General features: G+C 43.1%; 1 protein-coding gene across 1 annotated transcript in view; it reads left to right on the forward strand.

Annotated features, from left to right (window-relative positions):
• LOC107120621 (serine/threonine-protein phosphatase 4 regulatory subunit 1-like) overlaps positions 1 to 26,108 on the forward strand; it is a 50,758-nt gene that overhangs the window by 20,280 nt on the left and 4,370 nt on the right. Inside the window, exons 7-16 of the mRNA XM_015423353.1 lie at positions 6,667 to 6,774; positions 9,396 to 9,461; positions 12,697 to 12,855; positions 15,146 to 15,300; positions 16,118 to 16,554; positions 18,377 to 18,594; positions 19,656 to 19,742; positions 20,975 to 21,160; positions 23,229 to 23,390; positions 24,204 to 24,304. Of these exons, the coding sequence (XP_015278839.1) occupies positions 6,667 to 6,774; positions 9,396 to 9,461; positions 12,697 to 12,855; positions 15,146 to 15,300; positions 16,118 to 16,554; positions 18,377 to 18,594; positions 19,656 to 19,742; positions 20,975 to 21,160; positions 23,229 to 23,390; positions 24,204 to 24,304 (1,679 nt within the window). The remainder of the gene's footprint in view (positions 1 to 6,666; positions 6,775 to 9,395; positions 9,462 to 12,696; positions 12,856 to 15,145; positions 15,301 to 16,117; positions 16,555 to 18,376; positions 18,595 to 19,655; positions 19,743 to 20,974; positions 21,161 to 23,228; positions 23,391 to 24,203; positions 24,305 to 26,108) is intronic.

A 26,108-nucleotide genomic window follows, 5' to 3' on the forward strand; every position in this document is an offset into this window, starting at 1 on the left:
TCCTGTGAGAACCCCAAAGCTAAATTGCACTTTCCGGTCACAAACTATTTATTCTGCTGTTTCTGGTTTAGCACTCAGGCATCCAGCCGGCCATGTGAGAAAGCTCCAATATTGATGAGTTTTAAGGAGTGCAAATTTATTTTGAATGCAATGTGTACCCACCCCTGCCCAGGTTTCCCAGGCCTTAACTAATCTACTCAAGCGATACTGCAGAATCCCCAGCAGCCTGCTTTTCACAGCTGTTTTTTGGTCCAGTCTGCAGAGCCATCACCTAGATAGTCTTTCTTCATCCCCCAGCACATTCCTCAGTTAATATGTCATGATTTGCTCAAGGCTCCTAAGTATAAACTAGTGGAGATGTATATGTGGCGTGTGTTTCTGGAACACTCCCTGTTTCCGGCTTTTGGTTCTTGAATTCTTGTCCTCTCTCTCTCTGCTTTGTAATCCAAAGGCAATGAGGTAGTTTTACAGTGCAATCTTAAGAAGAGTTATACTCTTCTAATCCGCTGAAGTCGGTGGATTTAGAATGGTGTAATGCTGTTCAGGATTGCCTGACAGATGCCGTGAGGCAGACATATAATCACCCTATACGTTCCCGATGGGTTAGCTTATGTCATAAAAAAAGCTCGAGCTGGTATGTTACGTCACTAGCAAGGCAGCCGTTCCAGAGGTTTCTGTGAGGTAGGCTTACCAAGCCTCCACTTGGGGCGGGGTGTGTGTGTCTCCCACTACTAGCAGGGACTTCCTGGTAGCTGCTCAGCTGGTTGGTGGGAGGGGAATCATGGGTAACTGGGGGGAGGCTGTTGGGAATGTCGCAAAGCAGTGAGGTCACTCCTTGCGTGCCCAGAAGTGACAGCGCATTGTTAAAGGATGCCAGACAGGCTCTGGCATTTGGGCAAAACTCTATGGTTGGTCAGTAAGAGTTTATTAGAGTTTTGTCCAAATGCCACTTCTGGGTGCACAGGAAGTGATGTCAGTGTGTCGCCAGACATTATTATGTTGCCGGTGAGCACCCCCTCCCCCCAGTTAGGTAAGTCTTCTGCCATTAAAGGCATTGTTCTGTATTAATTTAAATTATTACAGCTCATAAGGCCTTTTCGAGGCTCGTTCATTAATAGAGAAAGTAATTCAGAGAATTTGTTTCCAGACAGCTCCCCTAAAGGATTTGCCAACAAAATATGTGTCTCAGGATACATTGATCTCTCTTCCTCGGTCAGCTGTTTCTGCTACATTACGTCTAACACAAGCTGTTCATCTGCCAGGCTGTCCATGCAAAGCTCCTTTGACTTACAAATGGGTCATGACCCGCTGCTGTGAATTGCTGCCATTGAGGCTGCAGTAGCTTGAAGTTGACCTTCCTAAATCCTATTTTCCAAATCCTGCTTTCTTACCCTTTGAAAAAAGACAGATCTTGGAATGTTGTTGACCGCACAAAGTTGGTTTGAAAGCTGATCAAAATGTGTTACCTAATTATAAAGTCTCTGAAGATCTGTGATCAACCCTCCGTGCATTGTAATGTAAATACTTCCCCCTCCAGCCATTTAATTTGTGGGAGAAAAATACAGGTGTGATAGAAAGGCCTGCATTTCTTCCCAGCTACCTGGGGAGGTTTTATTTAAGAAAATGGTGTGGGAAGAAACAGTTAATCATCTCCTGCACTCATCCCTTTCCCATGATCAAATTAGCAGCCCCCTGTGGCTACATTTATTTAAAATATTTAAAATATATCATTAGATAATTATCTCTTGGCTTAACAACTACTTTAGTTCTTTTTAAAACTCTGATTCGAGAACAGTATATATGGGGAGCCCGTTTGGTGTAGTGGTTAGGAGTGCAGATTGTAATTTGGGAGAACCGGGTTTGATTCCCCACTCCTCCACATGCAGCTGCTGGCATGACCTTGGGTCAATTTCATTTCAGAGCTGTTCTCTCAAGAGCAGTTCTCGAAAGAGCTCTCTCAGCCCCACCTACCTCACAGGGTGTCTGTTGTGGGGAGGGGAAGGGAAAGGAGATTGTAAGGTGCTCTGAGACTCCTTTGGGTAGTGAAGGGTGGGGTATAAATCCAATCTCTTCTCTCTTTTTCTTCATATATATATATACACACACAAGCACACATATACCTATATATACACATACACACACACACACCTTTTACGTAAGCTGCCCTGAGCCTGCTTTGTCAGGGAGGGTGGGGTATAAATTGGAAAAATAAATTTTAAAAAGTTGTGTGTGTGTGTGTGTGGAAATACAGAATAGATCGCCTTTACAGAAAATAACCATAAATTTCCCTAGAGTTTTGTTCTTTGGTTGTCTTTGGACTACAGAAATGTAACAAAAAATAAATGTTAGGCTGTTTCTTGCTGATTCCAAAGTAGGTGGTATATACTTCCAAACAGGGCTAGTTTTGGGCAGGAACACACAGGAAGAGAGTTCCGGCTGGCTTCAGGGTTGGCCACGCCCACTATAACCAAAACCTCTGTGTGTGTGGCTATAGAGGGAAGGCCTGGTGAGCGACCCCGCCGGCGACTCCAAGGCAGGCGGTCACGGGGCCCCAGTCTGGCCAACAGGCAGCCCCTGCCCAACTCCACCCACTCACCGGGAGAAGGACGCCTCCCCTTCAAAAGGCAGAGCCAAGGGAAGACTTGGGGGTGTGGCCTAATATGCTAATGAGTTTCTGCTGTTGGGTGTGGCCTATTATGCTAATGAGTTCCTGCTGGGCTTTTTCTACAAAAAAAGCCCTGCTTCCAAATAAGAGAAAAACCTTTGTTAACTTTATATATTGTCATTATTCTATTCAAGCTCAGTTACATACACTATAGACTAGTTAGGTGCGAGTCCAGTAGCATCTTAGAGACCATCAAGATTTTCAGGGTATGAGCTTTTGAGAGTCAACGCTCCCTTCGCCAAATATGAATAGGAATGGACCCGTATGGACCGGTGACATAACTGTATGGTGGAAAGGTCAAAATATGGAAAGAATATTTTCCAGCTGCTAGAGGACTTAAACTCCGGAAGGAAAATAAAATATAGGTCTGATCCCTCCGAATAGACACACACAATCTGCTTTGGTTTGAAAACACTTTATGTCCCACCATTAAAATATTTGAAAACTTGTCCTATTAGTGCTCCCCTATTTCCCCCCACCACTATGTCTAGTAGTCTACAGAAAATAGTCCCATTTCTTTTTGTGAACTTTTAATAGTAAAAATATGAATTATGAAACGGCTTAATTCCCTAATATTTTGATTGCGCCAGTTCATTTACAAAAAATCAGTTGTCTTTCCACAGAACAGGATGGGTGTATAATTCCATTTCAACATGGGTGCCTGATACTTCACCCATAAAATGACTTTACCGGCCAGACTACAGTCTCCTGCTTGGGAGTTGCTTAGGCCAGCTTCCAATGTGACATCTGAACACCAGATGTCTTTTGCAGGGACTGACAATTCCATTATAAAAAAAGGGATTGTATAATATTCTCCAGAGCTTGTTTGAGTCGTAAGATGTTGTTTTTAATAGCTCTGTGCTTTATATATCTTCTGTATAAATATCACAATTTATCCTTACCATATTTGAGTGACTACCTTGTGGTATTGGCAACTTAATAGTATTGTGATAGAGTTGGGATATTTGTCTGGTTCTTTTTCCTTCTGCGGTCTTGGGGCATAGGAGACTTTTTAAAAAATTGAAAACAGGCTGATCCTCAAGACGTGAGCAAAAAAAGTTCACTGTGCTTGATTTTAAAATGTTAAGAACTCAAACGTGGGTAGAAGTCCTCCTTTGTCACTTTTTGAGAGATGAGAGGGCTGTCGTCTCTGATATGTTCCAGCAGACCAACTGCGGTGTTCAGGCTACCACCTGTTGACCAGTCCCCCACTTAGGGTGGACCACTTAGCATCGACTCGAGCCTGTCCATTTTCCATTGTGGCTTCCACAGTCCAGAATGCCCCCCCCCCGAAGAAGTGGGGGAAGCTACCTTGTTAGAGACCTTGTCTGTTTGCCAGGGTTTTTGATGGGCCTTGAACAGCAGGCATCTTCTATGGGGGGAGGGAGGTATCTGGAGGGTTTATTTTATTTGGTTTTAATCTGTAATGTTTAATTATTACCTGTAAACCTCCTTGAGCCAAGAGGAAAGGTAAGGTGCTAGGAATATATGCACAGAATTAACACTTTTTCAAGAAAACTATAAAGGATCTATAAAAAGCAAAGGGTTATTATCTAAATACCACAAAATCTTACTGAAATTAGAAGGTGACATAGGAGTTATATAACATCATTATCTCTGGACAGTGCCAATTACTATAGCAACGCCAGCAGGGCCACCGACAAACAAGAGGAAGGTTTCTGCGTACTCAGGGGAGTGCTCAGATGTTTGTGTGTGTGTGCGCGCATGTGTATACACACACACACATATACACATCTTTTACCTCTCATGTCAAATGGTCGAACCCCACCACCACCCAAGGAAACACCAAGCTGAACTGTTGGTGTCATGAAATCTTAATGGAGAGTATATGGACCTGCCCTTATTCTGACCATCCAACTTTTTTGCTGGACGGAGCCTTCACTGGTATGAGGAAACATTTCAAATTGAGTTCTAATGGGGTATTAGTTATTTATTTGTGTGTGTAAAGTGCTGTCAAGTCACAACCGACTTATGGCGACCCCAGCAAGGGCCTTTCAGGGCAAGTGAGAGGCACAGGTGCTTTGCCATCGCCTTCCTCTGCAGAACCTTCCTTGGCGGTCTCCCTTCCAAGAACTGAGATTCGAGGGGATCGGGCCACCTTCCCTCCCAGATATTTGTTCAGGATACTTTTTTTAACCTGCCTTTCTCCACTAACTTGTGGACTCAGAGTAGCTTATGATATTATTCTTCACACAGAGATGCAACAGAAATCTTAAACAACAACAACAACACAACCCCAGACCCACATTCCAACCCAAATTAGTAACAAAATTGTAACATTGACAGGGAGGGCAGAGCATGTGGTAGCGGCTTCAGAGACTGAAGAAGGTAGAAACTTTAAGAAATCCTTTGGTTAGTTGGAGTTATTTTTGTTCAGAAATATTGTGGTGTTCAAAATTTTCTACTGTCTATGATTTGTCAGCTCAAAAAAGTTAAACGTTAACTAGTTTTTCTGTTTTCAGCATTCAACACCGTTCCCACGTATTCTAAAACCTTCCCACTATCTGTGAGCCTTGATGGTTTTAATTTAACTAGAGTTTTTCAACATATCTATATTCCTAACACTGTTTAGCAGATAATGTCTTAAAAGAGGATTATTTTCCAAAAATCTGCTACCAGTCATATATTTGCAAGAGATTTATATAACGATACAAGGTGAAACATACGGAATAAATTAAGGTATGAGATTTGTAACAAGGAATTTAAAAAGGCAATGGATACCCTCATTTTATGTTATGTAATGTTTATGTTTGGCCCCGGTCACATGAGTGAGATAATCCGGGGGGGAAGTGAGGCTTTTTGCTCCGGAGCAAAATGAAGTGCGGTATCACAATCCGACGTTCCCCCGAGGCTCTGTGCTCAGGCCGTCAGCCGCCGATCACACGGTGATGGCAAAGCGTAGCAACAAAGCAGTGCCGCGTTTGTGCGAGTGCACGTTTCTGCGCATACCACGGAGGCTTACAAGAAAACATCTGGTGGGACGCAGACGGGCGTTGGATGCGACGGGATACCAGCGCTTCCGTGATCAGACGCCCGCCCGCACCCCACGTTTTTCTGATAATACTACACTTTCCCAGCTACTTTTAAACTCCACATCTTAGGCCGGATGCTACGGGTTGGAGATGGGCACGCGACGCTTGCCAGATGTTGCCGTATGATCGCGCCCTTTTAATCCGCTCGGCAGTCATGCCTCTCACGCGGCAAATTCTCTGTGTGACCGGGACCTTTGTTTGTAAAAATAAAAAACTTAAACTTGGGAAAAAATAAAACAAAAATCTGCTACCAGTTATTCCGCAATGGGAAGAGATTTTGCACTTGTCTGACTGCAGATACTACAGGAAATAAACACCAAAGTATTCTTGAAAATTAACAAATAGCCATTAGTCTCTTAGTAATCTCAGTAATAGCTCTGAAATCTCTTAGATTTGTGACTGCTCTCCTGCGTATGAAAATAATTAGAGATCTGGTTACCTTGAAAGAGAATATCAGGGCCTGAGTATAGTCTGTTTCCCCCAGTCTTTTAGAAACCCTGTTTGAGCTGGGTTAAGATTGTTTCCCTCAAATTTCTGTTAAAATATATAGCCATAATTTAAACAATAAAATGGGCCAAAAGGAACTAAAGAAGGATAAGTAATTTCCTTTCTTAAAGAATCAGTGTGCCATGATCTTCATTCCATAATTTTGGAACGGAATGGCTCTGCAGCCAGCTGTTTAACATTTTAAGTAACCAATCCATAAGGAGCTCTTCAAGTACTGTATATAGTATGCCGAATGGAAACCATTGGAACCCAGAGACTTCCTACTTTTCATTTCCCTAACCACATCTATTATTCCCTGAGCCATAATAAATTCTTTTAAACAAGCAACATTTTGTGACAGCATATTTTGTGACAGTGCTTTCAGCAGAAGTGCTAAATCCAAGGGGAAATAATTTTACATGGAAATAGTAAAACTAGGATCTTTTCTCCTCTTCTTTATAGATAATCTGCAAAATGGCCTCTATGGTGAACAAGTCGACAGTTGAATGCTTGCTTCTTCCCCGATTCTGTGAGCTCTGTGGCGATGGAAAACTTTTTCAAGTCCGTAAGGTTAGTTCATCATGACGGTCCCTGGGCCCCTCATCGGTGCTAACCCCACCCCCCGGAACTATGCATGTGCAGGCTAGCTGCAGAAGATGACGAAGAGTGTCCGAGTGCAAGGCTCCCTGCTTGCCTTCAGCACTTTTGTTTGCCTTCAGATCACATGAGGAAGTGAGTGACCACACCTCATTCCTCTGTTTTCTCTCTGCCATTGTAGAGAATTGAAACAGTGCAGAGACAGATTTGTGTTGTGTTCCATCCACACTGGAGCATACCTGCAATGAGCCAGTGTGGTGTAGTGCTTGTAATGTCAGAACAGAATCTGGGAGGCTTAGGTTCGGACAGCTTCAAGAGGGGATTGGATAAACATGTGGAGCAGAGGTCTATCAGTAGCTGTTAGCCACACAAGGTATAGGTGAAACACTATATCTGGGGCAGTGGTGCTCTGTATTCTTGGTGCTTGGGGGGGGGGGGCAACAGTGTGAGCACTGGAGCATACCTACAATGAGCCAGTGTGGTGTAGTGCTTGGTAATGTCAGAACAGAATCTGGGAGGCTCAGGTTCAGACAGCTTCAAGAGGGGATTGGATAAACATGTGGAGCAGAGGTCTATCAGTAGCTGTTAGCCACACAAGGTATAGGTGGAACACTATATCTGGGGCAGTGGTGCCCTGTATTCTTGGTGCTTGGGGGGCAACAGTGTGAGGGCTTCTGGTGTTCTGGTGCAGCTGGTGGACCTCCTGATGGCACCTTGGTTTGGGCCACTGTGTGACACAGAGTGTTGGACTGGATGGGCCATTTGGCCTGATCCAACATGGCTTCTCTTATGTTCCTATCCCCGCCCTGCCTTGAAAGCTTGCTGGGTGATCTTGGGTTGTTATGAGGATAAATGGAGGAGAGGAGAACAACATTAACTGGTTTGCATCCCCATTGGGGAAAATGGCTGGGTATAGATGAAGTAAATAAAATACCTGTTAAAATTATAATTTTAAGACTATCTTAACTATAAGATAGGTGTCCTGGAGCATAGGTTAGGGGTGTGCAATTTTTTATCTCTGTATTTTTCAGTTCAGGTCTATTGTACCTGAAAATTTTTCAGGATTCCCGGAAAAACCCAGATCCCAATACCAGTAAAGTATTCAAATCCGCGCCTCCCCCCCCCCCCCCGAAAACACACATATTTTGTATCTACCCTTTTCAGGTCCAATAGACCCAAACTGAAAAATATAGAGGAAAACAAGTAATTGCAAAGCTACCAAAAACAGCTGAGAGGCAGCTCAGCTTGGGGCTCTTTTGGATGGCCCCTTTAAACTGGACTGCCCAAAAGAGCTCACAAAGGAGCTGACCCTACGGGGAGAACTGTGGGCTGGGGCTCTACTGGGCAGCTTGGTTTAAACCAGTCTGCCCAACAGAGCCTGCCAGGGAGCCAATCCTGCAGGGAGAACTCCCCCCGTAACCTGGACTGGGGCTCTGCTGAGCAGCCCGGTTTAACCCAGACTGCCCAACAGAGCCCACCAAGCAGCCAATCCTGTGGGGAGAACTGTCCCTGCAGGCTGGCCTGGGGCTCTGCTGGGCAGCTCAAGTTTAAACTGGGCTGCCCAACAGAGCTTGCCAAGGAGCCGATCCTATAGGGAGAACTCTCTCCACAGGCTCCACTGGAGCTCTCTTTGGCAGTTCGGTCGAACAGCCCAAAAGAGCCCCGGGCGAGTCAATGGGGAGAGTGCCCCCCCCGGCTGTTTTGTGAGCTTTCTTCTGCAGTCATTTTAAACACACCCTGTTTAAAGGGACTGCAGAAGAAAGCCCAAAATCAGCTGAATAGCGGGAGCAATCTCCTCCAACTGTTGTTCGGGTTTGCCAGTAATTTGAGATTTGGGATTTTTTCTGGGATTTCCCCCCAGTTCTCCCTAAAAATCTTGGATACATTTGGGATGCTGAAATATACCCGAAAATTACAGATAAGGTGTTTTTCGGGTATATTTTTGGTTTGGGTAAACCTGAATGCACACCACTAGTGTAGGTGATAAGTGGCACTGGTTTTAGCTTAAAATTGTCCACAGTTTAATTAAAATTTATAATGAACTTGAGTGCTTTGCTGAATAACGGCTGTAGTGCTTGCTTCTTCCCCAATTCTGTGATCATCGGAAGCTAAGCAGGGTCGACTCTGGCAAGTACTTGGATGGGAGACCTCCTTCGAATGCCAGAAGGTGGGAGGTGGGGGCAGGCTTTATTCAGCCACCTCTCTGAATATCCTCCAGGCCCCCAGTAGGAGTCCGTCACCAGAGGAAGCCACGACTTCCATGTGCACACACACATGCACGTATGAAAAATACCGAAAAATATCAAGAGAGAGAGAGATATATGATCCTGGCTGCATTCCTATTCAGTCCTGTCTTATTTACGATACACTGAGCAGAAGTTGCTGTGCATTATAATATTACGATGGTAGCTCCTGCAGACTGTTATATGGTTTAATAAAAATTGTAGATAGGAAGTGCAGTATTTTTCCTCTGGCCATGTGAACAACCAGTCTTCTCCGTCTAATCAAGATGGGAGATGTGATGATGTCAGTAAGATAAAGCATGACGTAATTTGAAATTTTTAAAAGTCAATCCCCCCCCCCCCCTATTGCAGGTTTGTGCAGCAAATTTTGGTGATATCTGCAATGCTGTTGGGCAAGAGGCCACAGAGAAGAGCTTGGTAAGTTAAAAGTCTGAGGACCCCCCCCACCCCCAAATCTTAGAGTTAACATTTTTGCAGGGGACTGTATATTATGCAGAGGAGGAAAAGGGGTAATCAGGGAAGCATTTAGAAAACACATCATTCCTAGGTTATGTGCACAATGGTCATCTTCCTGAAGTAAATAGGGAGGACTTTTGTGACCAGGAGCTCCGTGTTTGCCTTGTAAGCTTCTGCCCCCCGCCATGGAGTTGTACACTTACTATTTCACTCTTCTGTCAGAACTAGAGTCGTATATCTGAACAATGTCTCTTCCACCACCTTTCGTTAAGGAATTGAATTATCTACTGATATCTAAAGAAATCTTGTATTTAAAAACTTCTTACACTTAGTATTTCACTCTTCTGTCAGAACTAGCGTCGTATATCTGAACAATGTCTCTTTCTTCCACCACCTTTGGTTAAGGAATTGAATCATCTACTGATAGCTAAAGAAATCTTGTATTTAAAAACTTCTTGCTTGAGTCTCACCCTTATTACTATAGAAATAAGTTCCCATGAGTGGCAAATGGAGAACTGCAGCTGGAGGACTGCTGTTATTTTAAAATGTAAGGGAATGTTTTCCCATGGTTGCCATGATACATTGCCATATATATATAGAGAGAGAGAGAGAGGGAGAGAGAGCGCTCCTCTGTATTACTCAAGAAAGGCAAGGAAAACAGCTGCAGACCTCAGCAAGGTATATTGAGGTTCCTCCTCCCATCACTTAAGTAATGAGATAAGCTTCAGCATTTATAACAGTGAAAATCAGATCCTTTGTTTGATCAGTTTGGAATCCATTGAATCACTCTGTGAGACCAGATATTCCTCTTAGCAAAGGAGTTCAGTGGGGGGGAAAGAAACCCTTGCAGTCCAGGTGAAAGCTATCACAGCATTCTAAGCGGGTTCCTTTGTTCAGGTTGCAGATTGCTGAAGAACTTGGGAAAAGAGAGACCCTGTGGTGTAGCAGTTAGAGTGTCAGGCTATGATTGGAGAGACATAATTTCAAATCCCCACTCTACTATGAATCTTGCTGGGTGACCTTGGGCCAGTTGTTTTCTGTCAGCATTACATGCCTCACAAGATTGTTGCATGGAGGGACTGAGGGAGAGGGGTGTAAACATATAGGGAGTGGGTTCAGCTGAGATCATGTGTCTAGCAGGCAGAAAGTCCCTGGCATCTCTGGTTAAAAAGACAAGGAGGTAGGTTAGGAAAGTCCCAGGTTCAAGCCCTGGCATCTCCAATTAAAGAATCTGGAACCTGGAGAGCTGCTGTTGGTCTCAATACTGACTTTGATGGATTGCAAGTCTGATTCAGTGTAAGATAGCTTCACATGTTCATGTAGGTGATGTGAAAAATCTCTATCCAGGATACCGGAATGCTGCTACCAATCAAAGCAGAGAAGACTGACCTTGATAGACCAATGATCTGACTCGGCGCAAGGCAGCTTTATGTGTTCACGTGCCCCAGGCTTCTTGGAGGAATGGCGGGGTCAATATAAAATGTAATAGTTTGACAGAAAGACAATAGGAGGCCGACAGAGAGAAAAGATTTGGAGCGGGGGGGGGAAATCTGTGGAAAGGGCAGGGAGACTTTCAAATACGTACAATTCAGCAAGTTGCAATCAGGGTTTCCTCTGTTTTGCCACAGTGTCAAAAGTTCACAAAATAGTTTGCAGCCGTGCTTAGAATGCAGGCAGGAATCCTGGCTCAGGAAGGGATTAAGCCAACATGGGAACAGTCTTCTGCCAACATAGCCTTCTGCATAGGCTTTGATCCCGGCAGATTCCAAAGGCATGAGCTTTTGTTCTTTTCCTCCGTCTGGAAGCTGGTATCTTAGTGAAGGAGAAAACTGCACTTACATGCATGCTTTGGCCAGGAGACACAGAAGTGAGTTACGCTGAGCCTCTTAAGAATGGAAGAGTTCAGTAATGTCTGCATTTGTTTGATAGTATCTGCCCTAGGCGCATACCGCCTCTCCTGGCCGTGTTTGTTCTTTAGCTTGCTAAGGTGGTGGCTGCAGTTGACAACTTTATTTTGGAAGGGTAATCCTTCATGTCAGCATCCTTCCTTAAGCCCTGCTGAAAGGGCACGAATATTTTGGAAGTAATCTGGCCCCTACTCTCACCTTCTCATCCGAGTCTGAAATAAATCAGATTGACAGACAGCTTGGGTGACATGACTATTTGCTTACAAGTGTGGCGTGCACCTAGTGTCTGCGGCCACAGCGTCACTGAGATCAACATGACATGTGGGGTGTATTTTAGATTTCTCTGCTAATGTCACTCGGACTCATTTGCCCTTCTTTCCTACCAAGTGCTAGTCTGCAGGAGGCTTCAGAAAGCTAGCTTTCACCCCAGTTGTTGGGTTATTTTTTAAAAGTAAAATAAATGCATTAAGGGCTGCAGTCGGAATCAGTAACAAAGAGGCTGTTTTAGAAGTGGATCTCCCAAAAACCCTAATAAGTGGTTTCTAGATGAAGTCAAGCCTGAACTCTCCCTAGAAGCTAAAATGACTAAACTTGAGGCATTCGTGCTTTGGTCACATTGTGAGAAGACAAGAGCCACTGGCAGGGCTATTTTTGGGCAGGAACGCACAGGAACGGAGTTCCGGCTGGCTCCCGAGTTGGCCACACCCAGCAGGAACTCATTAGCATAATAGGCCACACCCAACAGCAGAAACTCCTTCGGATTGGCTACATTAGAGGTGTGTGGCCTAACATGCAAAGGAGTTCCTGCTACAAAAAAAGGCCTGGGTTTTGACAACAAACAAGGTAAACAGAATAAGGAGCAAAAGGTGGGTGTGGCTGGATGACCACACTTCTGGTAACATGGGGGTGCGGCCTAATGTGCTAATGAGCTGTGCTGTCAGGGGTGTGGCCCAATATGCTAACGAGTTCCTGCTGTTGGGTGTGACCTATTATGCTAATGAGTTCCTGCTGGGCTTTTTCTACAAAACCCCCCTGGAAAAGACAATAACGCTAGGAAAAGTTGAAGGCCACAGGAAAAGAGGAAGACCCAACATGAGATGGATTGACTCTTATCAAGGAAGCCACGGCCCTCAGTTTGCAAACTGTGAGCAAGGCAATGGTAGGGCAGTTTTCGGAAGTGGGTTGACAGCACTTCACACACACACACACACACACACACACACACACACACACACACACACACACACAGAGAGTTTTAGAACTGATGTGCTGTTTCTTTATTTTGGCAGATTCCTAAATTTTTTGAGCTTTGCTCTGATAGCGTTTGGGGTATGAGGAAGGCCTGTGCTGAATGCTTTATGGCTGTCTCCTACACAACGTCACCTGAAATCCGGAGGAGCAAGCTGTCTCCCCTTTTTATCAGCCTCATCAGTGACCCTTGCAGATGGGTAAGTAGGAAGTGGATTAGTTCATTGTAAAGGACAGCTGCGCCGTGACAGTTCTTTGCTGACTTTTTTTGAGAAAAGAAGAACATGTTGTCAACTCTGAACAGGTAAAATGAGAACTATCAATGATAAGGTGGTTTAAAAATGTCACCGCATATCACCTACCCGGAATAGGAAATAATTATTGTGACAAAGGAAGCTTACGTAAAACAGTTGTCTTCAAATGATCATTGTGATCAGCTGTCAAACTAGATCTTAATCCATCTTTTGCCATGTGAAAATGCATAAGATCTTTTCACTCCAGTAGAGAAAAGAGCAGGGAAAGCATTTTAATTTTATTTCTTTATTCATGGCCACAGCTCTGATGGAGAACGGGCCACTCCTTAGTTCTACCAAGAGCGTTGTCAGCTCTTGAGGATCCTATGCTAAGTCTGGTGTAGTGGTTAAGTGCGTGGACTCTAATCTGGGAGAACCGGGTTTGATTCCCCACTCCTCTACTTGCACCTGCTGATGTGACCTTGGGTCAGTCACAAGCTCTGGCACAGCTGTCCTTGAAAAAGAGCAGATTGTGTCAGAGTTCTCTGAGACACCTTTGGGTAGTGAAGGGCGGGGTATAAATCCAATCTCTTCTCTTCTTCTTCTTCTTTTAATTTCACAAAATAAGTTTGACTTGAAAGTACTGTTCATATACTAAGGACTGAAGGATTTGTGCAAACACTGTTCTTTCTGTGGGCAGATGCATGTTTTACCTTCAGTTTATGAGCAGTTGAGTTGAACCATTCTTTCCTTGCAAGCAGTGTAGCTAGATTTATGGTGTAGTCAGCCGAAGTCTGTGACTGACTAACAAATTTTTGCCTTAGACCGAAGCTTAATAGCAGGGATGAATTCTAGCACCGTGGTCCAGTAATGGAAAACAGCTTTTAAAAGCTAGTTTCTCTGTGCAGCCAGTTTGGTGTAGTGGTTAAGTGCACGGACTCTAATCTGGGAGAACTGGGTTTGATTCCCCACTCCTCCACTTGCACCTGGCTGGATGACCTTGGGCAAGCCATAATTCTGGCACAGCTGTTCTTGAAAAAGAGCAGTTTCTGTCAAGAGCTCTCTCAGCCCCACCTACCTCACAGGGTGTCTGTTGTGGGGAGGGGAAGGGAAAGGAGTTTGTAAGCCGCTCTGAGACTCCTTTGGGTAGTGAAGGGTGGGGTATAAATCCAATCTCTTCTTTTTCTTCTTCATCTTCTGAACTGAGCTCTTGTTTGAAAAAAATAGCTATGCTGCTGGATCACTGTATTCAGCACCTTGTTTGCATATGTATATCCTCCTGGTGTATTGGGCCAGGGCACCCAGTGTCAAATAGATTGGCAGCTTTAAGTACATGTTGGCAGGCATAGAGGCACTGAGTTGAAGTGAACAGCAGCAGTGCCAGCCTTACTTCATGTGTCAGATATACATATATGGAAAACATTTTTCCAGGAAAGCAAAAATTATGCATGGGCTAGAGAGAGTTGGCAAAGAGAAATTTTTCTCCCTCTTTCAAAATACTAGAACTCGAGGGCATCCAATCAAGCTGATGGGCAGTAGGTTCAGGGCGGACTAAAGGCAATAGTTCTTTACGCAGAGAGTGATTGAAATGTGGGATTCACTGCCAGAGGATGTAGTGATGGCCACAGGAATAAACAGCCTTAAAAGGGGATTAGAGAGATCCATGGAGGATAGGTCTATCAGTGGCTACTAGCCCTGGTAACTGAGGGGAACCTCCACATTCAGAGGCACTAATCCTCTGGAGCTAGGAGGCAACGGCAGAGGAAGACCTCCGCCTCTATACCCTGTTGTTGGCTGTCCAGAGGAACTGGTTGGCCACTGTGTGAGAAAGGATGCTGGACTAGAGGTCTGATCCAGCAGGGCTCTTCTTATGTTCCTAACTGTAAGGTTTGTATAATACAAAATAATATGTTACCTCCATTGATGTGATGTTGAGATATGCTGTAAATCTACCTGATGTATGCTCAACATTGGTCCTCTGGTCCAACTTCACAAAACATTTTAAAACAGTGCTCGATTGTGCAATAAAATTATATATAGAATTGCTTTTGTTGCATAAATAATATTGTGTTTTTAATAACCTTTGCTCCTGGAAGTTTTTAGTTTCCTGGTTAGTATCCTATAAAAGGTACTAACAATTCCAAGTCAGAGCTGATTGCCTTTTGAAATATATTCAAATTAACAAAATGAACTTTGGCTTGTGAATACATAGCACACAGAATCCATTTGTCTTTTTTATTTTTTTCTAATATTCTAGGTTCGCCAAGCTGCTTTCCAATCCCTTGGGCCGTTTATTTCTACTTTTGCAAACCCTTCCAGTGCTGGTCTTTACATTCGGGAAGATGGGACTCTCAGCATCCGGCCTTCCAGCCCCCACCCAATAGGCAACATTACAAATGCCATGCCATGCAGGTACGGTGATTTGACCTTGGGGATAACCTGATCAAAATCAGTAGATCTGGATGCATGTCCTTCATTAGCACGTTGCAGAAATCAGCCCAATTCAGCCACAGGTCTGACTGCATTATATCCTAATTGTTCTATTTGTTTAATGTTTACCCCAGTGGTCTCCAGTAATTGATCTGTGTGAGAAGGACAACTCTGAAATAATAAGCTGAAGTCCAGGTGTTCATTTGTGGCTTGGCCCTCACAGGGGCAAGAATAGAAGTCCTTCCCTACTGTCGTGAAGGTGGGGGAAAAAGATAAGAGCGGAATCAGGAGACTCTGTTTCTGTTTGCTAGATTCAAGTCCAATAGCGCCTTAGAGACCAACAAGAGTTCTGGGGGTGTGACCTCCCGAGAGTCAGAGCTCTCAAAGTCATCAGAAAACTCACTCGAAAGCTCATACCTCAGAAATATTGCTGGTCTTTAAGGTGCTCCTGGACTCAAATCTAACTGTTCTGCTGCAGAGCAAAAGGGCTACGCTGTGAAACTGCTTTTATTTGAAGACGGAGTCGCCCGGATTCTGCAACTTGGAATTCAAAATCCATTCCCAGTCTCTACCCAGCTAGACACCTGGCAGAAAAAAATAATTAATGTATAAGGGCACTTAGTGTGAAACTGATTAATTTTATGATGTGTCCATGAGCAGGAATTGACTCCAAAAGAAAAAAAAGGACAACTATTGCAATTGAAATTTACCTAAGGTGTAATGTTTATAATGTCTAACCAAGAGCATTCATTGTGGAATTGCTCTTTTAACATTGTGACTAACAGGATTTCCTTATCAGTTCAGAGGAGCCCATGGAGAATAAATCAGAATCACTGACAGAAGGACCTTCTAATAGCTGCACATCTTGCTTTGAGAATTCAGCTGCACGACGAGAAAGCTCAGTTGCACATATTAATTCTGAGATAGATCTGACTCGACTGACTGAGAGTGACAATGTTGGCTGTTGTGTGGCCCAGGATACGAAAGACTGTCAGGTCAGCAATTGCAGGGGAATGAACTCCAGGGTCCAGTCTGCAGAAGACGTGTTTAATACTTTCTTATACTGGCGCCCTCCCCTTCCTGACATAAGTCAGGATCTGGAACTGCTTCAGTGCAAAACGGAGATGCACGAAGAAAGCTGCTCGGAAGCACTTTGTAACAACTGTGTTGCCAGCAGTGAAATTAAAAAGGTGCTGCAAAGTTTGCAGGAGCACATGGATGACCCTGACGTCCAAGGTTAGACCCTACTGTTTGCTTCGTTAAACCTGCCTAAAATATTTATGCATTTAAAACATCCACAACACTATTCTAACAATTCAAAGCAATAAACCAGTAAAATACACACAAAAAGAAAATCAACAGGTAAGAAGCTGAAAACCAAAATAGAACAATCAACAACACTAGTCACGGCCGGAAGTTGGAAGCCATGTCCAAGAGGGGGTAATGCTACACTTGGGCTGCCCCAAAACGACCAGTGTAGTGGGTTCTACAGTGCTTTTTTCTGGCTAAACGTTTAAAACTGTTAAAATATAGAAGCTGGATTGGGAGGCTCAGTCAGTTTTCAGATGAAAACAGGGGTTAGTCACTTAGTCTGCAAGGGAAGCCAGTTTCTTGTGAGAAGTATTCTTGTGTAAGGCCCTATGTAAGGTTGCAAGGAAATTTTTTAAAATAATGTTGCTTAAAAAATTAATACTCTGCATTTTTCCCCTCATAAGGGCCAACAAGGCGGCTAACAGCTTAAAAGCAAACATCATAAAATCACATCATAAAAACTATTTAAACCAACAAAACACATTATTAAAACAATTAAAACCAAACTAAAATACACATACAAAAACATAAAAAACTGTTAAAATCTTGGGTGGGAAGGAAGGGTCACTGAGGGAAACGAAAAACTCTTCACCCATTGGTGGAAAATATCAACGGAAGGGGACAATAGAGAGGAAATGAGAGTAGATGACGAGGGAAGAGAGAATAGGAGGGAGGGGGGAAGAGAGCAGCGCATACTCACGTACAAAGGGGAGCAGTACAAGTGTAAAAAACTGTATTTCTATATTGTGTATATCAAGTTTTTATGCAAAACAGTGTTTAGTAGTCTGAAATGTTCAACAACCCAACTATGACTATGAATCCAATTGCAACTGATAATAAGAAATTATATTACTGCTAGTAGCTGAGGCATAATTCCCGATGTAGGTCTCATATGCTTTGGATACTGTACCCTTGTATCTTTTCCTGGAACTCAAAACCTTTAAGAAGTATGGCTGAAAATCATTACATGAATGGTCAATGTTTCCTCGTTGTTAACTGTTTCATCGACATAAAAATAACTGTTTTGTGTTGTTAAATGAAAGTTTTCTTCAGATTTCTGTCATGCATGGTGCAGTACTAAATGGCATTACATCCTTGTAAAGACATTGACTTGAATAGTGTTCCCTCTAAGGTGAGTTAGTGTGAGTTCATTCACAGTTTTTTAGCCTCCGGCTCACACATTTTTGTTTTAGCTCAGGAAGGATGGCTCCAGAGCAAACTAATTTATGCAACAGCCAAATCACTCGCTCACAACTTGAACGCCAGTAGCTCACAAAGTAGAATTTTTGCTCACAAGACTCCACAGCTTAGAGGGAGCATTCTAAGCAGAGCAATCCTAAGCAAAGCTCTAGCCTCAGAAGGCCGTAGCTCTCCTTAGGAGAGCCCTGTTAAAGCTCTGATACCAGAAATATACATTTATTTGTTTCCCCCCCGTTCACTTTTACCTTTTGGTGAAATTTTTTAAACAGCATGATGGCACAGGAACCTGGAACAGAACTGAACTAGTAATCAGTCCCCTTATTTAACGCGGAATGTACATGAGGGAGAAAAATACTATGTTTCCATATTCCAGAGCAGTAAAATAACGTGTGAAGCCAAGTTTTAAAGCACACGATGTGAATCTTTTTTTAAAGGTCTTCTTCTTCTTTTTGCCATGTGAGTGTCTTTCTGAAATAGACTGTTAGGACTAGTAAAGGGAAGGCTGTATGGCAGAAGTAACTTCAGCGGACTTGTTCCCTCTAACCAGCTCAGGTCCAAGTACTGTCTGCGGCACTCAGAGCTGCTCATCTCGACTCCGTCAACGACTGTGAGGTCAAACAAGACGAAGAAGTTAATGGCAGCAGCCAGGAAGAGGCATCCCTTTTGGAGCCTGATCACAGCACAGGGGATGAAGGCTCCTTGTCTTCGTTGCCAACCCAGGGAGAGACAATTGACCCCTCCATTCCAACAATAATGAAAAATGTGGTGAGTCCCTGGAGTGGGCAAAAAAAAAAAGTGTGTTTTCAGGGCAGGCTGACACCTTTTGCTTGTCAATCATGTTGTACCTCTATAGAAGTCCATTTGTTTATTTTGACTTAACAGCCTGCCTCCATGAGAAATCAGGGCACTGAGCCGGCACTTAAAATAGAAGCCAAACGTAACTAATAAGTCTTATTCAATTATATCTAAACTTCGCCTTAACCCCGGCCACTGAAAGCCAGCCAGATACCAAGGTCTTGTTCCCAACAGATGATTGGGCTGGCAAATCCCCAAGAGACAGGACTTCATGGATTGGCCACTAACAGTGCAATCCTTAAGTCCATTGGCTCAGCATTTTTAGTTATGTGGTTTCTTATTTGCGTCATTTATCATCTGGCTTTTTTGTTGAGACTGGAGGTGGATTTTAGAATTACAAAACAGTGCAGGAAAGGCCAGTATAATAACTCCATAAGCAGAGCAATAAAACTGGGTATCACATTCAATGAAAAATGCAATGTAAGGGGGGGGGGCAGCTACCTAGATTTTTTCACAGTCTACTTGGCAGTGTTTCGAATGAAGAATCATTATACAGTAGGTACATAATTGCACACGAAAAGGCAGTTGAGACTATTCTAGTGAGAAACACATTAATAAGTAATCTATCTGTTTCAGAACATCGCATCTTTAAATTAATCCTCTGTATTAGAGAATTAAAGTCTGAGATTGAAATGAAGTCAGTAGTGTCAATGCTGAGGGAAGATAAAAATGTTTTTGCCGTGGCTTGAAATGATTAAACAAGACTAATAGGAATCCATTTAGGTTTTATTTTTCTTGAATAACAGATTTGCGATAGCCATAAAAAATTTGCTTTAATTTGTCAGGTATGGATGCTTGTATTGTATCTTTATATACCGTAGCTAAAATAACTTTGATTACTTTCATTAGCACAGTAGCCTGAATCCAGTTCTCAGAGAGATACTGATTGCTTGAGTTGTGTTGTATTTTAATGCGTTATTCCATCCCATCTACAGATAATCTTATCTGTTTCACCTTGCACATTTTTACAGGATGTAGAGCTACTTAATGGGACTGATAAAGCTTTAGAAATAGAAGATAACGATCTACCCTTTGAAGAAGATAAATCAAAATTACAGGTTGTTTCAAATATTTCTTAATAGAGCACAGTGAGGTTCTGTTCTAAGACCTGAAACTTTTTGTTTAATCCATTGTTTGGAAACCAGCCTTGCTTACTTGCTTCTGGCAGAATTTGATGTATAAAAATAGATTAAAAAAATAAATATACTGCTATGTATGGATAATGCCACGGGCCTTATCCAAGCCCACTTTCTATTTACACAAAATGAGAATGACTGTGAATGTGAGACAAAAAAAGTTATACACTAAAGTGATATTTAGTATTGCCCATACCTGTAATTTGCATATGGGTTTAAGATGACTCCTTAATTTTCTTAATGGTGCTCTGGGGGAGAAAATAATAATCTTCCTTTCAGGCATGCCCTGAATGAACACTGACACTCCAGTTTGGATTGAACCAGCTTTTCTGCTGGCTTGGACTACCAAAAAAGGTGGACCTTCTTATGGCACCTGGTATTTTTGGCCACTGTGTGACAGAGTGTTGGACTAGAGGGCCCAATGGCCTGATCCAACATTGGCTTCTCTTATGTTCTTATATTCACGCTGAGGACAGTAGAACCTGCATGCAAAAAAAACATATGGGACAGTGGGGGGGGGTGTTTGGGCAAGAATGAGTTGCTGGATCTAACTCTTCCCTTTTGCTGCTCTCTGTTTGAGGGTAAAAAGCAATGCACAGCCTACCCAAACAATTTGAGTGTATCTTGGCCATATAAGGTATGAAGACAAACATGGTATTTGTCTTGGTCAGGTGTTACTTCCTTTATGCCTGGGAAGAGAAATTCTGACTCACATTCATAGCATCTGCAGAATACGACATCTGACAGCAGCCTAAGCTAGATTTTGTTCTGGACATAATTGTGCAAATTAAAACGTACGCTCAGAACCAAACTTTGAGTTACCTGTGTGTATGTTCATACTGTACAATTTAATAATTCATGTGACTTATTATTCCTGATACTCCTTGGTAATTCCTGATCAGCCAGACCTTTCCTTTTGTCTGATTAATCAATTGAGTGCTGTGACAATAAAGTGGCTGTCTCACAAGACGAAGCTGACTGAGTTTGCCGTGGGGTTACCATCCCATACTGGCTGGTTTCCAGTGTGCATTTGCCATCTGGAGGGGAGATCGAATGCCCTGACAGATGCCTTTCATTGCTGATAACATTCTTTGTCATGTTTAATTTATTATTATCAATAATTTACTGGTTGGTTGGGGTTTTTTGGTCTTCAGGATATCATACCTCAGCCTTTACTGGACCAGTACTTATCGATGACGGACCCTGCTCGAGCACAGACGGTTGATACCGAAATAGCAAAACACTGTGCATACAGTCTTCCTGGTGTGGCCTTAACATTGGGGAGACAGAACTGGCATTGCTTGAAAGACACCTATGAAACCTTGGCATCAGATGTACAGGTAAAAATACATAGCAGTCCAGGACCACTTTGGCCCCTATAATGGAAAGTGTTGTCAAGTCACAGGTGACTTTTGGTAACCTTGTAGGGCAGGGGTCCCCGACCTTTTTGAACCTGTGGGGCACCTTTGGAATTCTGACACAGGGCGGTGGGCACAACCATCAGATGGCTTCTGCAGGAGGCAGATCCAGCCACACAGAGGAAGTCTAAGTGCAGGGGAGAAAAGGAATGGTTTTAAATTTATTATTATTTCGGCTTATATGACCAAAGGTCTCAAGCACATACATAAAATACAGTTTGTGTATAAGCATCAAGGCAAAGTTAATAACAGTGAACGTTTCTGAATTGGTAAGATATAATTAATATAAAACATTCTGAGTGCATTATTTAAAATAGTTCAGATAAATAAATATAAGCTTTTCAATGGTATCCGTTATTTACGCTTCATTGCTATTACAGTTGCTAACTATCTTGCTACTGAGGTAGTAATTGCCAGGTTAATATCTCTCAGCAAATAAGAAACCACCCACGACTCAAGTGGAAGATGGTATTTTGTTAAAATAGGTAATACCCAATAAGACCTAGAACAAAACAAAAGGTGTGTCAACATCTCAATCTCACCAGATGCGCAGGTGCAAACTCTGTCTGAATAGGGAATGTGTGCAAAACGACCCATTAACTCTGCAGACGGTACAACATTTAGCCTAGCAAGAGTAAAAGCAATTCTATGGGAAGGGGGAAGTAAGATGGCTTAAATATAATGGAAGAGTCGGTGAAGGGGGAGTTCCCAATGCTAGTGGAGAGCATACACACCTTGCACGTGTGGCAGTACTCGTCCTATCCCAGTTACCTGCCCTCAATTTAATCTGGGTCCATGATTCTTGCTGGGATAAATTTTCCAGCGTTGTTAATGGGATACCAAGGAGATCCCGTTTCTTGTCTATTTGCTTAAACCAGGTATTTCTAAAGTTATCCTCCTTCAATTTATATATTAAGTTTGCCGATGATGAAGCAGAAAGCAGACCTTCAATCTTAGTCTAAAAGCAGCCAACCATGCTTTAAGTTCTAGGGAGCTTTGGCCACGCATTTAGGAACGCCCATGATTTGTCTTAGAAATTGTATCAATATATTATCTAAAGATTCTGAAGCTGCACTAATCCAAATGGGGGCACCATATCAAATTTGGGGTATTATTTTTGCATTAAAGGCAATACTCTGGGAAAAGGAGTGAGACGGGATAAAACCAACACGGTGGTTGCCACCAGAATAATGTTAATCTAATCTTCCCAGTCAGTTGGCTCTCCAGTGGGAAGTCGGAAGCTCTGCTGGGCAGGGCAAGTGCCCCACCCCCTTTCTACAAAACAGTTGGTGGGCACCAAGAAAGATATTGGCGGGCACCGTGGCTCCCATGGGCACCATGTTGGGGAACCCCTACTGTAGGGTTCTCAAGGCAAAAGAAGAGCAGGGGGTGACTTGCCATTGCCCGCCTGTGTGAACAACCCCAGAATTCCTCGGTGGTTTCCCGTCCAAGTATTAACCAGGGCTGACCCTGCTTCATTTCTGAGATGGGATGAGATTGGTTGATAGACACGCATATAAGATGTGAGAGGGATGTCGCACAGACATCTGCTCTTGTCTAACAGCACTCCCAAATGGTGGGTGGGACAGATGGCACCACTGGTCCCTGTTAGGGAGGCTAACTGGGGACTGAGGTGCTTTGAGAAGCCGACGTCTTGCAGTTCCCTACTGTATACCTGCATTCCCTATTGGCCCATATCCCAAAAGGGAATTGCTACTGTCCCTCAAAGTAGTAGTAGGGGCGTTCTTCCCCATCGTACGCAGAGAGTAAATCTGCTCGTCCTGGATGCTTTTCGGGCCAAGGAAAAAGGAGCTATTTGAGCTGGTTGGCTCGAGTTTGTTTATAGGAGGGCGGGGATGGAAAAGAGACCTCTGTGTTGTCTGAGCGTTTTTCTTTTTGAACCACTGTTCTGTGTTAAGTGCTGCATTGGGATGCCAATTGTAAATTCTTTTAACCTCCTCGTATTATTTTAAATTTTTGTTGACTGTAGTGGAAGGTGCGTCGGACGCTGGCTTTCTCCATTCATGAGCTGGCTGTTATTCTGGGAGATCAGCTAACGGCGGCAGATCTGGTGCCAATTTTCAATGGCTTCTTAAAAGATCTGGATGAAGTGCGCATTGGAGTCCTTAAACACCTCTATGACTTCCTTAAGGTAGAAGCAACTAGAATTATTCGCACTTTCCCCATTTTAGCATCTCAGAGTCATGGTCCTGATCAAGAGAACTTTGTGGAAAAGTCAGTTTTGTGCAGAGGGGCTTTTTAAACACCCACCTGCGTCCCATTTTTTAAAAGCAGTATCCTGCAGGTTTTGATGACCCCCGACTCAGCTTGTAACTTCAGCAGCAGATAACAGCTGCGGACCTGTTTGACAACAGTACAGTCTCTCTGCTTCATGGCCTATGAGCCAGTCCAAATGCACACAGCATCATTGTGCATGTGCTATAGAAATCCCTGATGGTGGCTATGCTGGTATTTGGGCAGTATGCATGTATTGGGCCTTAAAAAAAAAAAAAAAAACCCTGTTAATCTGGTGGTGTGTGGAGGTGAGTGTGAGAGTTTTTTACAGCCTGCATGTGGGCAACATCTGTTTTAGTTAATTAAAACATTGCACAGTTAAGTTGAAATTACATAATAACTGGCCAAGACTGAACAAGGTGCCTCTTAAAAACATTTAACATTGGAGAGGTAGCAAATGCAATAAATGGGGATTTTTTTATACTTCCATTGTTGGAGGTGATGTGCAGAAAACTAAAAACATTTAACATTGGAGAGGTAGCAAATGCAATAAATGGGTTTGGTTTTTTTATACTTCCATTGTTGGAGGTGATGTGCAGAAAACGTTCTATTGCTCTGAAAAAGCCAAAGCTGTTTTTTAGAGTATGTAAATGTGCGCTAGGACACTGAAGACTTTGGACTTGATTCCTCATAGGTTATTTCCATTGTTGGGCACCTTCTTGTTTTATAGTTGCTTCACGCAGACAAAAGGCGCGAGTACCTTTATCAGCTTCAAGAGTTTGTGGTTACTGATAACAGTAGGAACTGGCGGTTTCGCTATGAACTTGCAGAGTGAGTAAAATTTCTTCTTCAGTCTTTGCATGCGTTTGTGCTCTTGTTAGTGGTATGAAATTGTTTCTGAACCATGGCATGCATTGCTCTTGCTAACCTTTTGAGAAGAGGTTAATCATTGCTTGTCATACCCAAATCATCTGCAGACTTTTGTCTGTAATGCATACAGACAACCTACTCTCCTCCACCTTCAAATAAGCTTTATAACGGGTGTGAAGCCAGGCAGAATTCCATTCTGGGTATGGAACCGAACAGCCCAGTTAACACAAATTCAGGGCCTGTTTCCGCTGGAGGTGGACAATCAAATGTAATCTTTCTAAGGAGCAAATTTGTCTGATATGATAACTCTGACATCTAGTGGGAGACTTATGTCATTTCAGTTCTTCTCTGTGATCAATGCCACTCCTCTACTAATGTTTTCTTCTTATGCTTTTATTTTGGAAAATTTCTGTGCTGCCTCTCCAGGGAACCTGCTGATGGGACTGTGCAAAATAAAACAGGATCAAACGTCACAAAAACATTAACACTAGTGAAAAGCCATTAAAAAACAGCGTACGACATTGTGCATCCCAAAAAGTGTCTTTTAAGGCAGTTCTCAGGCCAGAAGCAGGCTATAAAACTCTTGTTTAAAAGATCGGCTCTTTAACTAAAGACCTGGCTAATGTTTTGGCCTGGCTCCTAAAAGGCAGTGGAGTAGGCACCAGGCAAGCCTCAAGGGACTAATGTCTTCTGTGTGGATTCAAAAGCATAACGTGTCTTGGGACATGGCTGTTGGAACAGCTTGCACTTTCATCCTCAAGACTTTGATTTAACAGAACGTGTCACTCATGTTGGTACTGAACGATCGTTCATATTTAAAGCGTCAACGAATGCGGTTAAGGTTTTCATTTTCCTCTTGGGTGTTGCATCTGTATGTACTGCTGGTGTAGCACAGTGCCCTGTTGCATAGCTAAAGGTGTAAGCTGAGAAATCCCAGGTCTGTTCAGATCTTTCTTCAGACATGCCCCCCCTCCCAAATTGGGTAATAACACCTCTTAAATTCTGTAAATAGGGAAAAAAGCCTCTCTGGATCAGTTCACATTTACCTAAATTAGCACACCCTGATCAGGTAGCAGAATTTGTCCGGATGATGTTAGTTCATTTCATTTTTTGCTCTTTGCCTATTTTAAAAAATGGCATTTGACATTCAACATGTGTTTATGAGTTGAAGTGCTGTATCTGTTCAGAGTAACTGGCCAGGTGGTGAAGCCAGTCTCACTTCCCCCTCCCCCAGTACTGTATGTGGGGAAACCAGGAAAGGGAAGGTTGGCTTTGCTGTGTGGCCAATCCCTGCAGGCGATCGTCTCCTCTTATGGGTGCATTTAGTGTGTGGTAAGCTTATAAGCAGTTGCCGTGCAGTACTGGGCATCTGACAGAAGAATAGCATCAGAGGAGGGAAGACTGGAAAAGAATGTGAGATGTTTTGACTGATTAAAATACTATTCCTTGATTACTGTAATCTGTGTTGAACTTTAGTTTCCAAGCTTTCCTCTCTGGAATCACTGGGAAATCATCTGTATGCATATAGGTCCTTTGCAGTTTTCTTTACTAGAGCTGAATGTTTAATAAAATATAAAGTAAAGCTGCGTTTTATTATTTAAGTCTAGTTTAATTTCGCATGGGGGGGGGAATCCAATAAACCCCCTCCCCCCAAGTCTACGTTAGCACAGAAATCCTGTTCCTTCCTCCAGTGGACAACTTTTTCCCTGCCCTCATTCAGGCCTTCTCTCCCACACTAAAGCTACTAACTAACTCCCAAGCAGCC

The sequence above is a fragment of the Gekko japonicus genome, unplaced genomic scaffold, assembly GCF_001447785.1.
Source record: "Gekko japonicus isolate JY-2015 unplaced genomic scaffold, Gekko_japonicus_V1.1 scaffold1580, whole genome shotgun sequence".
Lineage (NCBI taxonomy): Eukaryota > Metazoa > Chordata > Lepidosauria > Squamata > Gekkonidae > Gekko > Gekko japonicus.